Source organism: Rhinolophus sinicus, linkage group LG01 (genome assembly GCF_036562045.2).
Source record: "Rhinolophus sinicus isolate RSC01 linkage group LG01, ASM3656204v1, whole genome shotgun sequence".
In the NCBI taxonomy this organism is placed as follows: Eukaryota; Metazoa; Chordata; class Mammalia; order Chiroptera; family Rhinolophidae; genus Rhinolophus; species Rhinolophus sinicus.
The window spans coordinates 171,747,864-171,764,051 of record NC_133751.1 but is presented as its reverse complement, the minus strand read 5'-3'; the positions used below and the strand labels follow the sequence as shown (position 1 = coordinate 171,764,051).

Below are 16,188 nucleotides of genomic sequence, written 5' to 3'. Positions count from 1 at the left end.
ATCCTATTAACAGTTGTTAACTACTGTAATTTTTAAAGTCACATCATGAAGCTAGGGTGATGGGAGACATTTTAAACTCACAACCATAAGTGCATATAGTTGTTCAAACACTCGAACTAAATCTATATTTGAAGTCAGGAAAATCACACTAGTTTGCTTCTAAAGGCTGCCTTGGCCTATGTGGACAGGCTGCATCACAAGAGCGTAATTTGTAAATGTATACCAGCAGATCATCACCATAAACTGAAAATTCACAAGACACAGAAATCAACCATGAACACCACACAGTTAAGCTAGCATTGGTAACTATTTCGTTTACATCCGATTATACAATGCACGAGGTAAATATTGCTCACATTATGGAGGGAGATTGTTTTATTTCTATTTTTTCCCAAAGAGATCAGATTTGTCCTGTGCATACAATGAAGAAAACTCCAATAACACTGAAATGACAAATGTTGTAAAATATACATCACTACCAGGTAGAAATACACGTTCTTCATAATCATTTTTCACAATTAAATAGGTAAGTGATTTAAATCTTAGGCTTACGACCATTACAAGAGTCCATCAAGATTCTTATGGACAGTTTGATTTTCCTTTCCATTGTCAGCATCTCCTTGAGGTGTGTACTGGACTTGGTATTCCTGGAGGATTTTAAACACATCGTGATGTCCAAAGTGCAGTGCTTCATCCATGGGAGTGTTATTCCACCTAAAGAAGTAGTATGGCATGGACTGGGTCATCAGGTAATTACTGTACAAAGATGACAGATAATCCAGCATTCGTAGCTTTTAAAGGCAGGTTAAAGGGCCATTCCGACGTAGCCATTTTAGCAATATTAAAAGTAAAAATTCATTGAAGAAATACAGAAAGGGATTTATAATTCAGAAAGTGTTCTCAGACAACTTTGGGGTATGGGGAGGAAGAGAAAAATATGTTCTACCAAAGGATCTGGTTCACATATCTAAGTGCCTATGGAGGGGAAGTTCTAGTGTTGACAGATAGAGTAGACTCCTCTAGATTCCTGAATTTTAACTCCATGCAAAGCCCAACGGACCTCTCTTTAAATAAAATGTTCAAAGAAAATTCAGGTATATGACAACCATCACCCTAGCCTTGGATAGAAAATTTGATCCAGTCAATTGAAAATCACAGTAAATCTCAGAGGTCTAGAAATAGCCATGACCTAATTAGGACTCAAACATACATTATAGGAGCAAGATCGACCCGAGAAGAACTGACATTGTCATCATCTTTGGTAAGGATGGAAACCAAGGGGCTCAACTGGACCACTACACAATCAGAAGAATAACTACCCTTTCTATATAGTAAGTGTGTGTCTGGGGCTGTGCTCTTTAGAGTGATACAGATGAAGACTGAAGATAAGAAGAAACGAGGAGTTGCCAGCAGTGGTAAATCAGCTAATTAGCCTTTTGAAAAAGGAAACAAGACTATGAAACACAACCCAAGTAAATGACAGAATATAATTAGTTCCCTAATATTTCACCAACTATTAAACCTCTCTTCCCATCCTCTCTCTCTACTTATTCTACTTATGTCACTTCTCCATGGCTAGCAGGCTTTCTGACTCCATTTTTTCATGTGCTGCTCTCAACATTTGGTTTTCCTTTCTGTTTCTTCTTTCCTTTCCATTTTTCTCCTTAACCTTTTACCTTCTTAAAGAGGTCACAATAGGGATCTGAAAGGTTTTTTTATAGTCTTATTTTTAAAACATTTTGGATAAAGTTTGGTAACCTGTTCTTAATTTTTAAAATCAGGTAAGTAACATTTCACATGTACCTTTTTTCCCTCAGAAAAACAAAACAAAACAAAAAAAACCCAGCTGAATTAAGTTACCTTTTACTTCTATATTGGCCTCATTTAGGGACTCAGTGGCCTTAAACCGGGAGATGGGAGTACTTTTCAATCATCTACAGCATATAATTATCTGTCTTTCTGGAAAAAATTGAATGTTAACTGCAAGTTATCTTTTTTACAACTCTTCTGCCATGAATAATGCAAAATATCAGCTTTAGAGAATACACTAAATTCGTTCAAGTCTATTTTTACAATTTGAGGTGAAACACTCTATGAAATAGAGAAAAGATTTGTCTTGCTCTAACTTACGTTCTTGTAGTTGAATACCTAGATAGCAAGTTATTTATTTAGATAACTCTTGCCTATCAGATGGGTACTTCTACCTCCATATTCCCAGAGGTCAATTAAGGCAAACAAAACAAAACATTTCAGTCCTTAAATATGCAAAGCACAGTAACTATTTCCAGCACGTGTTAAATCTTGTTTTGGTTGGGATTATAAACACGGGTGAGGAGGGAAACACTCATCAGTTTCTTGCTCTACAAGAGCTGGTATGGGCATTACATTTAGCGATAAAAGGCAGGGCTGTCACCCTAACATGAGGTTTTAGAATACTGCCAATAAAGGTCATGATCTTAGATGACCAAAGTGTTACCACACTCACAAAATTACCAACAATTTTCAGACACTGATACCGTAACTTTTCTGTATTGTTTGCAAGCTGAACTAATAAAAGCCAAACCACTAATTTAAAAAAATAGTAAAACATTACAAAGTAGAAAGATCTAATAATTAGAGAATAATCAACATGCTCCAAAATCACTGCAGTCCTCAATTACCCAATCCAAACTCTTGATAATACCAAATCTCTCCATCAAGTATGTTTTCCTTCCATTCTCCTAAACTTGTATTCTCATGTATTACTCACTGACTCATCCAGTTATATAACTTCAGTTACGTAATACAGAAGTATGTGAGTATCGAGTTTAAGAATGTATGTATCTACATAAGCCGCACTCATACCCTGCCCTTGACTGTTCGCTTAGGGGATCGCATTTACTGCAGGATGAGTTGCAGTTTGCCATCGGGACCAAGTGGGAGAGGAGAGGAACAGAATATATTCTAGAGCGACCTCCCACTACAGAATACAGTGCCTTTCTCTTCCTTCAAACCTCATCTCTTCCCCAAAGCACTGATTAAAATCCAGCTTCCATGAAGCCTTCTAGAACTGACTCAAAAACAAATTCCAATTTATTCACTTTAGAGTTCTGTAACAGTGATTTTCTTATACATTTTAAATACGCTCCTGTAAATGTCTATCTTGTCTATCCTATGTACAAAATTCCTTTTCTTCTCTTTCCAAACACAAAGAATTGTTTTCTTCATACAGTATATTGACTGACAAAGTAACCTGAAAAATTCTAAATAAGAGACCATCCTTAGATAAGAAATAGGATTTGGGAGAGAGAATGATCTACCCAGCAGAAACAAGATTTTGTTGCCTTTATAAGGCACCATACCAAGTTCAAGAATATCTCCAATACTATATACACAGTAGATTTAAATATACCATCACTTAACTATTATACTTCTGTATAATAAAACACTGATTTGCCAGTTATAAATTAGAAGGTGACATTAGTGCTTACCTATCCTTGGGGAAAGGATTTACTTTGCAGGCTTCCAGCAAAAATTTAACAACTTCAACATGACCTATATTCAAAACAGAACAAGCAGATTTTAGTATTGAGTAGAAATTAAATCTGAAAAAAGAAATAGATGAATGGTTCATATAATTACCCTCTGCAGCAGCGACATGGAGGGCTGTTCTAGAATCATAGTCTCGCTGTTCCATGTCCATGGCTGACAGAGCAAATCTGAAAATTTGGAAACATAACTATTCATAACTATTTCATATATTTATACATATAAATATATAATTAAATTCACAATCGTAACATTTACTCCCTCAGCTCAATCTAAGGTCCTGTGAGACTGGTGAATTTGAGACCCTATTCAGTACACAAGCATCTTGGGTACATGCCACTTCACCTCTCTTCCTCAGCTTTGCTCTGTGGGAATAAGAGGAAATGTCCACCATCTCTCAAAGAATTAAGCTTCATTGTATTATTGTTCAAAACTCAAGACTAGTGGCACAACTATATCAAAGTTTGTGTCTCAGAAGGGCAAGAAACTAATACGTAAAGTTAAATGTTTCCACTAAGACTCCCATTCTTTAACATTTTACGGTCTATAGTTTACAAGTACTAATCAGACTTTATGAAGAGCACATTTTTTTATTGAAATATCATCATATAACATTATGTAAGTATAAGGTGTGCAATGTGTTGATTTAATGCATTTATGTATTGCAACATGATTACCAACAAAGTGTTAGCTAACACCTCTATCATACCACATAATTATTTTTTTTGTGGTGAGAATAATGAAGATCTAGTCTCTAGTAACTTTGAAGTTTATAATACAGTGTTGTTAATACAAGACAAAGGTGGAAATTAAGCATAGACATTTTTCCACATTGAAGTTCCTTGCTATTCTATTCAGAGATCTTATGTTAAATAGACAGTACTATGTGACCTTTCTAACCCTGGTGATCTGCAGAACATCAAATGCCCCTTATTTGCATATCCCCTCACCTCCAGAGATGGGGACTGGAGGGTAGATGGGGATTGAGAAGGCATTTTCCAATCCCAGTAAAGCACTAATGCTAATTAGCTCTTATGGATTCATTGACCAGTTACCACTTGGGAAAACAGAAGTCTGGGCTTTGATAGGAGGTAGAAAAGGACAAGACTGCATAGCAAGCCTAAGGCACTGGAAGTGGGTTTAACATAAATTTGTTTGGGTCATTTTATTGGAGGGAAATGGAAGTGAGATTTTAACCTTAAAATGGCCATTTGCCCAGAAGTAACTTGATAAACACCTGCAAAACCACATGCTAATCCACCCTGTGAACATACCTTCGAAGTGCAGATACATCTCCAGTATATGCAGCAAACAAAAGGTTTATCACTGATTTTACCTGTGAAGAAAAGAAAGTTCAGGCATCCATAGGGGAAAATAAATACACAGTGTACAACTGCCACCCATCAGTGGTTTCCATGTGTTTTGAACGCGTCAGCTGGGTCACACACAACAAGTTACCACGATTACAGTTCTATAACCAGAAAGAATGCACATATGTGATATTTTTCTTTTTTAATAGAGGATTATGAAGGGAAATTCAACAATAAAAATAAGATACATGAGGGGAAGAATGGAACGATATCAGTTGGCGCAAAGAAAGGAAACTTGTGACCTATGAAACACATAGTTGGAGCAACTGAAAATTGTTTAGAACCTTTCTCATTTAGTATGTCTTAGTACTGTGAGCTGACTTGCACACTCACACGACTCTCATCACATCATTATTAAAAACTAAATCAGGCTATATAAATGTCTAATCCCTGCCAGCAAACACTGTCCTCACCAATCACCAATCATTGGCATCTTTGGAAATCTTGAGAGACAACATTCAGTAGGAATCTTCTTAAACTTAAGAAAAGGACTACACTTCCTGGAAAGACAATGCCCAGTCTTCAGTTCTATTCCCAGGCAGTACAAATTGGGGCATCCTCAGAGCCCACGACACTGCCTCTACTCAAAAGGCAGGTAAACTCCCAAAATGTTAAGTCATTGCTCCAAGACTGCACCATGTATTTTCTTTGGACAATTACCTACTTTCTTGTTCCTATAAAAAAAGAAAAGAAAAAAAAAAGGCTAGTTATCCTAACACCCACTGGATTTTGGTCTGCTTTCATAAACACTTTATCCAGCCCCGTTTTTGAGAAAAAACTATTGAACATGCACCATAAATACTTCGTAAATTCCCACTTTTGTCTAATACTTGCAACTTCAACATTCATAGTGATAATCCAATGGATTTTGTTCTCAATGGTAGAAAACAGAAGTTTAATTGGAGGGATGGAAAGTAACCCACCTAGTCAAGCATGAACAAAGCCGCAGTCTGGGAGCTGCTTTCAGGATCGCCTGGACATCCCTCCTTGGCACTATGGCGTCACAATGGCTTCCCTTTCCCACACAACCTGTGAACTTTTAAGTCAAACTGGAACTAACCATGGCTGGGCTTTTCTAATTCAGCATTTTCAAAATGTGTTCTGCAGAAACTAGTCCACAAATACTCCATGAAAAAAAAGGGTCCTGTGGTCAGATATCTATTTTCTTAAAATATTAAGTCCCTTTCTGGGGGATTCATGAGCTTATGAAAGGCTCTGTAAACTTCTGCAGTACAGGAACTTATCTAACCAGCTAAGCATACCTCCCCAATTTTACTAATACTATTATTGTTGATATCACTCCAAAAACACCTTCCTTTCATTCTTTCAGACTGTTACTCAGCCTTCTGACTCTTACTCAGCCTGTGCTCGGTAGTCAGTCTCCTACTAACCCTAAATCCAGAACAGTTTTCTCAGCGGGTGTGGAGGGAAAAGCTCAATGGAATCACCCAGAATGTTCTAAAAGTGTATATAAGCATCTCTCCTCCCATGTCTACATTTCAGGGAAAACAAGTCTTTTAAAAAGAGTCTCCAGGTGATTTTGATATGGGCTCTTCTGGGTTATGGACCATTGTTCCAGGTGCCCCTGACTTCTTTTTAAATTGCATCAATTTGGGATCCTCAATTCTCCCTTGTGTTGAGGAAACCACTGATGGGCTATCACAAATTATTCTCCATATTTCCAATTACGTGACAGTTTTTTTCTTCTTGGTTCCCATTCACATTTTCTTCAGACATTTAATACCAATGGGAACCCCTAAAACAGATGACCCGAAACACCTCTTTACTAAGATAAACTGTTCTCACCTCTCCCTCCTCTGTTATGCAAAATACCTGCTTCTAATAACTATTCTCTCTTCCTTCCCTTCAAACCTCAAAGCAAAAGGTATTTATCTTTCCTCAGTTCTAGAAGACTAACTTCTTTCCTATTCCTCTAGATCCTCTAACCTTGCTCCCTCATTTATCCCTTTTTTTCTAGCACCTTCAACTTTTCCCTTGGCCATTGGCTCCCTTAGCTCTGCCTTAATATAAACACAATGTCATCCTATTTTTAAAAACCAACAAATAATCCTACTGTTACTGCTTTCTGTGCATATTTTCTGAAAGTAGTCTGTATTTTTAATTCCCTGCAAATTAAGTTCACACCCACTATTACCTCTAAATAGTACTCTCAAAAGCTCCAGCAGCCTTCCTAAACTCTAATTATTTCAACTTTCCAACACACTGCACCTCACCCCTTGCTTTCCACAACACCGGCTGTCTGCATCTTCCTCCTATTTCTTTGCAGAGGCATTTCCCACTTTCCACCACCTAGTAAGACTCCAAAGCCCTAAAGGTAGCCTCCATCTTTCTTGTTTTCCAACATAATCTCCCACAAAAGTTTTATACATCCCTTTGGGCAAAATGACTTTGCAATCGACATCCTTAATGTAAATCTTTGTTCCTAAACCTTAACCCTACAGCTCCACTTGCTTGTCATGCTGTCATTTCAAACTCAAAATGAGCAAATCTCTCTGCAGCCCTGACTCCCCGCCCAGGCTTCAAAAGTCCAAATCCATCTGCCTATTTGGCATTGCCCCTAAGGTGTTTAACAGGCATCTCAGACTTGTGCCCAAAACAGTGCTTGATTTCCACCACTCCCCACCCCCACCCCCACGCACTCCCACCATTGGCTTCTCTTCCCGTCGCCCTCATTTCGGGATGACACTACATACAATCAGCCAGCTGCTCAGGTCCAACACTGAGCCATCCTCCAGGGCCGTTGCAATTGACTGCACAGGTTGAGCCCTCCACAAGGATGCCCAGCCACGTAGGAGTCCCCGGCCCGTGCTCCTCTCACCCCGCTTGTGGTGTCTCGCACCCCAGTACCTCTGATGGGAGAAAGGGAGACTTCCTCACACAATGTGCTGAGAGGGTCTGCTGACGCTAAGAGGCAGAACTAGCTTTTTCTAATCCACACAAACCCACCATATAGATCCTGGACATATTCCTTGATTCCATTTCTCACAACGCACATCTAGCTCATCAACAAATACACTAACTCCAAAATACATCTGGAGTCCCACCGCTTCTCACCACCTCTGTTACTATCGCCCTAGGCCCCGAACCACCACTTGATCTCACCCGGAGGCTTGCGATAGCCTCCTCAGTGCAGTCACGCACCCCTAACGATGTTTTGGTCATCCGATGGACCACACATACGATGGGCGTACACCACAGAGCCTAGGCGTGTACTGGCTGTGCCACCTAGGTTTGTGTACGTGGACTCTAGCATGTTTGCACAACGACGACATCACCTACAACACATTTCTCAGAACGTATCCCCCACCGGTAAGTGGCGCGTGACTGTATTCTTGCTCAACTCTGCTGCCACAGGGATCTTTTGATAACAGATGGTGGCAGTCCTGGTGACTTTCCATCATACTTAGAATAAAACTCAAACTCTTTACCATGCCTTTCAGGACAAAAATGCTCTACTTCCTGGTTACACCGTGCATCTCATCCCCGCCCACTCTGCCCCTTGCGGCTCTCCCCCGGTCAGGGGTCTTCCTGTTGGTCACGGGCACCCAGGGCTACACCTGCCGTGCTGCTGCTGGGGGTGGCTCCTTCCCTCACTTCATTCAGGTCTCCATTCAAATGCTATCTCCCAGACTCTAAACCACTGCCCTCTTTTTCATCACTCCATATCACCTACCTTACCTTTTCTCTTCGGAGCACTTATCATTATCTGATAACACACGTTTGTCTCTTTCCCCATTAACTGTAAGTTCCACGTGGGCAGAGATTTTCTTTTTGTTTCCCCATTATAACCTGTGCCTACCACACATAATAGGTGCTCATTAAATATGTTGACTCAAATCAACACATGGTATGCCTTAAACTTACAGTTAAATGGCATCTTGATATTTCAATTTAAAAAACAGTGTTGACTGTTTTCTCCCAAAGTATCAACTATTCAAACTGTTGCTATCATTTGGGGATTAAATTAAAATCATTATTAATTCTTCTACCTCCCTTACCTTTACTTCTTCAAATAGCGTTAGCAAATTTATTCAGTCCTCCTAACTGCTGCCTCAGCTTCTAATCCTTCTTCTACCCACGAGAACTTTTCCACATACTTCGAATCATCGTCACAAAAACACTGCTCCCATTACTAAAGGTTTCTCAGCAACGGAGTGTCAGAAAAATCCCCAAATCATTCCTGATGAAATTTAAATTCCTTAGCCCCACATCCAAGATTCTTCAGTCTGCTGTTTTTTTCTCTCAACCTCAATAGAGCAAAACTGGTTCTACTACTGCCCTTGTTTTCATCAATGTCTACACTCCTCTCTCTCCTTTTGGGAATACCTAGATTCCTAACCAAATCTTTCCCTTCCCTCAAGGGCCAGCTTGAAAGCCCTTGAAAGCTCCTTCTTCGCTGCCACGTCTTCCCAGCAGACATCCCACCCAGCATTCATTATCCCTGTAGCTTGCTGCAAGTTGCCCACAGAGGACTTGGTGACAGCTTGTGCCAAGGACTCATCGATACCTTCCTTCCCACTACCATCCTGAACGTGCCTTCTATTCCTACTAAGCCACAGTACATACTATTTATTTCCTGAAAGCATCTTTTCTCTGTCCATTTCTCACTTCAGTGTTATACTTAACCCCTCCCCTGTGAATTCTACTGCAATCTCTTAAATCAGAAAGGCATTTCTTTCTCCCACATTTGCCTCACAAGAGTACTATGGGTGTATCACACATGGTATATTTACTTGTGTATCTTATCTCCCCCACTACTCAAGAGAAATCCAGAACTCCGGTGTACATTGCCTTAACAGATTAACTACCTATATAGTTCTTATCCTTTAAAGTACATTAGTCCTTCTAAGTAATAAATCCTTGATCTATTTCAGTGACTATGCATGAACCACATCTTTTTCTCAAATTCTGAATTTAGACCAAGCTAGTCTGAAGACATTTTACTATACAAATTATGGGTGTATCACTTAGTCATTTAATTACTCAATATTTCCAAAGTTCTAAGAATAAATTCCTTATTCATAAGGCCAAAAACAGGCTGATTTTATAATGTAGTCAATTTATTGAGAGTATACTAATACTTTATTCACAAGCATGTTTCAGTTCAGAGAGAGAAATATAAAAATACGCCAAAAAACTTTAATGTATAACAGGCTTTATTGACCAACGGGTTGAGGGGGGAACATTTATTAGCTTGCCTTAAAAAAAATCATTAAAAGGTAACATGGGGGCTTAGTGTTCTTCCCATGAAAACAAAAGGCTAGCTGCAGGGCTGAATTTAACCCAAATCACAAGATAGGAGCTGGATCGCAAAATAAGTGTCATTGACTCCAAGGCAGAAGAACACCAGGAGGGAGCACACATGTAGAACCATTTAAAATTAAAACTGCAAATGCCTCTTCACTTGAGCAAGTAGCTACCCGTATTTTTAAAGTTTGCATAAATCAAGAAATGAGCTATGAGTAGAATGCCAAGAAAGAAAATGGAACAGTTCTAGCAGTTTTGAGATAACAGATGGAGTGTTATCTTATTTAGGGACAGACCAGTTCCTGGTCTGTTAAAAGAATTCCACGAATACTGGCAACTACACTGGCCCACCCTCTGGAATGACTACCACGGCAAAGCAAACTGAAGGTGGAGGACATCGTATGAGACGACTCATCCAACTCCAAGCCAACTCTTACAAAGAATGCAGGTGTGCTCACCACTGATCAAGGCGGATCCCCCTAATTCCCCAATGCATATATATGTTAATTTAAAAATACTTGTCAGGAAGGCCAGGGTCCAGAAAACAACGAGTCAACAACTCGTTGTTTTCAGAACTGTCAGAAGCATGGAACCTGTGTTTTGATGACTCATTCCTCAGCACAAAGAAACAGAACATACATGGGAAGAACAATAGCCTATATGAATTAAGCAGTCTGACGTTTAACATATGCCTCCCCATAGCAAAGAGAAACTTCACAGGGGCAGGCAGCCACTGAAAATTTATAAATTAAATGTTAACAGTTTTCCTTTCATATTGCAGATTTTCCAGTACTACTACATTTTTCCTTATCAGATCTCTTTATCAGAACCTGCCAGAACCAGACAACCTTATCTTAGTTTATTTGTACAAAGTAAGACAAAAACACTACAGTTTATGAGTTCATTTAACCCTGGCATGCATGGAATATCAAAATCGTATTTTTTTCCAAAATAGCTAGAAGCAGTTGCAGATTCTATCAATTTTACAAGTCTAAAACGACATTCCTACCTCCCCAATCCTATCATTTTCCTATTCATTTTGAGCCTATTTAAAAGCTGAATTGTGTGACTTTGGTCTCCTTTTCCCAAAGACCCTATTCTGTACCAGTAGCAACTATTCGAATTACATAATAATATCACTTTGAGTTTATACAGTGAATGACCTTGAAAAACCCAACATTTATAAAAGTTATTGTTTTTAAATATATCTGACAGGCTGGTTGTAAAATATAATTATGGATATATTTTATTTATTACCACTGAGGTTAAGGCCCTTGGCTCAAGGTCATATAGCATATGAATTAGTGATGCAGCTGGGATACATTCCCACTTCTGTACATGACAATGATAGTCCTTAATAGATCTCAGACTGTTATCCAAAGGATAGAAGGAAATCAAAGGATTAAATAGCAATTGAGCTCTAGCCCATAAACATCCTCTGCTAAATACTGGGAGGAAGGAAGGGAGTGTGGGAGGGAAGGAGTGAAGAAGGGAGAGGAGGAGAAACGACGAGGAAGGGAGGGAGGAAAGATTGATTCATAGGCTTTTACACTTTACTCAAGTATTCTACTTCCAACTCTATTACCTACTGCAAAACTGTGGCTTCCTTTGTTTTTCATCTTTAGTTTCTGCCTTCATACAAAGACTAATTCAGTTCTTTTGGAAAGACTTTAATGAAAAAAAGCAGGTAACTGAAAACCCATCCTTCTGTTCCTGCCACTTCCAGTTTGACGCAAAGCTCTCGCGTTTCCAGCTCACTACAGTATCTGTTGCCGTGGAACAGATACTGTTCGTCATCTGTTAAATAAACCATCATCACTCCAGATCCAATTTTGTTTTAAAAGCTTCACTCCAACTTGGCCTTTTATAGCCTTTAAATGAAAATAAATTTTCAGTCTTTTTTTATAAGTATTTTTCTTAAGGTCAGGTTAAAAAATACAAAGCTAGTAAAGCTAAAGAAAAATGTTAAGTTGCCAGTAAATGTAAATCAATCGCTTGCCTACAAGGGTAGAAATACGAACCTGTACAATGTGTATGTGATCAAAGCTACTTCCTCTTTGCCTTACTACTGAGCAGATTTAATATTCACATGTATGTATAAAACAAAATTATAGTACTTTTACAGTTAGACAATCTAAGTTTGAGGCCACATGTTCCTAAGCTTTCTAGTGATTTATTCAGACACAATATTAATATACTATATAGACAAAACTAATCCACACTGACATGATCAGAGGATTACAGAAAATCCTTTATGGAATAACAGTTCAGCAATTTCATGACCACATTTCCAAATGTTTACACAAATGCAAGAGGTTCTCATGTGGTAATTTTAATAATAGAGAGGGAGGATTATATGAGTATTTTATTTACAACAAAATAACTAATTTGAAACACCTACTCTCTCCCTGGAGTAAGCTAAGTGCTTTAAGTATTATCCCTTTACTGTTACTCAAAGGATAAGGAATTGAAGATCAGCATGTTTAAAACTTGAGCAAGGTGCGAAGGCTGGTAAGCGGCAGAGTACGGGCTCAAGCCTGACACCCGAGTCAGTGCTCTCACCAGTATTCAGTGTCTACTAGGGCAAGAGCTCGCCTAAGAAAACCTGAGATGACATTTCCTCACCAGTATAACACCAAGACTAAAATATGTTGTGATGGGAAATCCGAAAATAGCAATTAAGAAACAATTTACAGTGAAATCATAGATACTAATTTTGTATTGAAATGCTAACCAAAGATTTTTCTTAATTAAAGAGAAAATAAGGGAACAAAACAGATTATTCAATTTGGCATATCGATGCCACAATGGGAAAATGTTAAAGGTATCTTCGTTCAAGTCCCTAAAATGAAATGTGGGTTAACGTGAATAGAGCCAATAGGACTGCTACAGCATTGGCAGCAAATAAACAACTTCTTATCTTAGTGGCTCATATTATTCTGGTAAATGCCAATGAATGGTCTAAAAAGACACCAATGGGCTCATGAGCAACTCTTTTATATCTGAGTATAAAAGTAGCTAACAATATATCTTTGTGTGGTCTGAGAAACAGCACTCCCAATTAAGAAGCAAGCAGCAAATAGAAAAACAGCAACGATCAAGGGCAAAGGCAGCTATTTCTCTGAAGGACAAAAGTGCATTTTCCATGCGGCGGACCTAAGAGTATTGGTACTGCACTGACAACTACCGGTTTTTTTATTCACTATCCTCCTGGTTCTCTCCTCTCTCACACAACTATGTGTAAAACTCCATGAAGTTTAGATAACATGACACTAGTGTTCAGAAAGAGGATGAGGCGCCACACTTCTGGCATGATAAAGCATCGTGTTGATTTACAATTGTTAACTGAAAAACAAGTACATAAAACTCCAAAGAATCAAAGAAACTAAAAGCAAAGAAGAATAAGGAAGAGAAGAAGTTGGTCACCAAATGCTTGTACATATTACTTCAAAAAAAGAAAAAGTGAAAAATCCGGGCAGGGCCACTGGAATCAAAAGATTCTTACAGTCGGGTAAAAATGTAAAATAAATATAAACTAGGTCCCTGAAAAGAGATGGGGTTCTCTTTCTGCTGAGAAACAAAACAAAGTTTTGGCAGTGATAGAGGCAGAATTGTGGTTTCAATTTGAAGGACCTCTCTGTCCCGCGCATGTGCTAAATACTGCTACAACCAAGCAAGACACATGTACATGGGTACCCTACAGTTATTCCAACCACAGTACATCCTTACTGCTTTGATTCTGGAAAGAAAATCTCTTATTTTCATTGATCTCCAGAGAGCCATACTTAATTCTCTCCATTCTTTAATGTTTATTTCACAGTTGTACTATGAAAAGTCCAACAAGCGTGTTTTATGGACAACACACACAGAACAGGCACAATGACATTATCTGTTTCTCTAGTGCTACGAATTTTTCAGTGCTTCCACAGATATTCTAATTTGATTACTGCTCAAATTATAATAAATAACATGTTCCTCCAGCATATAACACAAGAAGCTGCTGTAGAACAGGATATTTTTAAGACCCTTAAAAACAAACCAATGTAACATTTGAGGGGAAAAAAATATATAAAAAGCCCTCCTCCTCCGCCCCCCACCTAATCACTCCAGCACCATTCTCAGGGCCTTATCATGGGACTGCTTAGCACCTCTCTTTAACATTTATAATTCTTATCAATAATATTTTATTCTGTTAAGCACGGAGGATGGACATGGCAAAATTATATACAGGACTCAGTGTAATCTACATAAGTCGAAAATTCTATAAGTAGAACCAAATTCAAAAGGAAAAAACCTTAACAGAATGTCTTCTAGGTAGGCTGAGTCTAAACTAGATTTCAAGCCTATTCTTATAACCCGTTCCTGGTAAATGCTCTAAAATCCCTTGCCTGATCTTCTGCAGCTCCTAAACCCAATCCAGGATGCAGCCATAGGCTTGGGGTGTGGGAAGGGGACAAGAGCAGATTGCCATCGTTATAAATAAGTCCAGGGTTACCAACTTCCATAGTACTGGCAACAATGCTGTTTCCCTCAAAGCTTTCTCCCAGTCTCCAAGAGCAAACATTTCCTATCTTCTCTGTGCCCTGAAACCTCACAGCCTCAACTCATTCTCAGCAGAAAGCCTCCTTTCATACTCTGGGAAACTGGAAGCCAATGGCCAGAAACTCCCTCAACCTTCCCCAACATGTCTCCAAACCTACCTGCCTGCCTCTCCAGGTCCTATTTCATTGTAGATGCTCTTCCTCCCACCAAATCTAATCCTCTCCTTGTGCTGAGAGCTCCATCTCCTTTTAGAGACCTCACTTTATCAGTCGTTTCCTCTCTTGTACCTACTTCAAGCTCTCCTTCTTTACTGGATCTTTTCTATTAGCAGCCAAACCTCCAGTAGTTCTCTCAAAGTCAATAACATTTTCTTAAAACAGGGGGAGAAGGTTATCAATATAGGCTACTAACTTTTTTATTTTCCAAGTACAAATAATAAAAACAACCTTACCATGTACTATCATTGTTTACTAAATAAAAAGCAATTTTAACATCAAAAGAAAGAAAATTAAGGCCATCATGTAAATGAACACCACTCCTTATTTAATGCTTATCTACTTTGGTACAGCTGACTGCTCCAAACTTCTTGAAATAGTCTTTCCTTGACTTCTGATACTATACTATGGATTTTCTCCTCTGGCCACTAGTGTTCCCTAGTGGGAGCTCTACCACTCTATCCTACTTTTAAAATGGGAGTTCATGAAAACTCCTTAGCATTCTATGCTGTCTCCTTAAGAAGTCTCACACCTCTCCAGAGCTTTGAATCTACTCTCCATGCTGACCACTCACAAAACTGTATGCCCAGCTTCGACCATTCCTCTAAGTTTTAGGCCTATATCTGACACGTACTCAACATCACTACTTGGACATTAAGATATACCCATCAGAGAAGTTAGCTTTCACACATTGCTAACTGCTTACCCATTAACCACTCCCTACCCCATCCACACTACCGGTTCCCTGAAAATAAGATCTAGCCGGACAATCAGCTCTAATGCATCTTTTGGAGCAAAAATTAATATGACTTGGTATTATATTATATTATATTATATAAGACCGAGTCTTATATATATTAAAATAAGACCGGGTCTTATATTTTTGCTCCAACAGATGCATTAGAGCTGATTGTCCAGCTAGGTCTTATTTTCAGGGAAACACAGTAACAGAATCTCTATTTGTTGGAGGTAAGCATTGTAGTCAACTATGACTACTTCTTTAAATTCCCTTGCAGCCAATGTGTGTCAGATGGGTTTCTGCAAAACTTCTTTTACCTAAGTTAGGTATCATTCTTTCCTTTCTTCTTCCACTTTGACCATACAAGTGAGGCCCAAGGTGCAGCAGCTGTCCTGTGACTGTAAGGTGACAGGTATGAGGTCCAATGCTAACACACTAAGTTTGGTCAGAGCAGAAGCCTACCTTACTGATGGCACTAGTCCAGGATGTCTAACCCCAGACTTGTTATATTAGAAAAATAACCCCA

General features: G+C 38.8%; 1 protein-coding gene across 1 annotated transcript in view; it reads right to left on the bottom strand.

Moving 5' to 3' along the window:
• Window positions 1-357: 357 nt before the first annotated feature.
• Window positions 358-16,188, bottom strand: part of GLS (glutaminase) — a 73,484-nt gene continuing 57,653 nt past the window's right edge. Inside the window, exons 15-18 of the mRNA XM_019740709.2 lie at window positions 4,803-4,864; window positions 3,622-3,698; window positions 3,471-3,534; window positions 358-714 (exon numbers count right to left, since the gene is read on the bottom strand). Of these exons, the coding sequence (XP_019596268.2) occupies window positions 558-714; window positions 3,471-3,534; window positions 3,622-3,698; window positions 4,803-4,864 (360 nt within the window). The 3' untranslated portion in view covers window positions 358-557. The remainder of the gene's footprint in view (window positions 715-3,470; window positions 3,535-3,621; window positions 3,699-4,802; window positions 4,865-16,188) is intronic.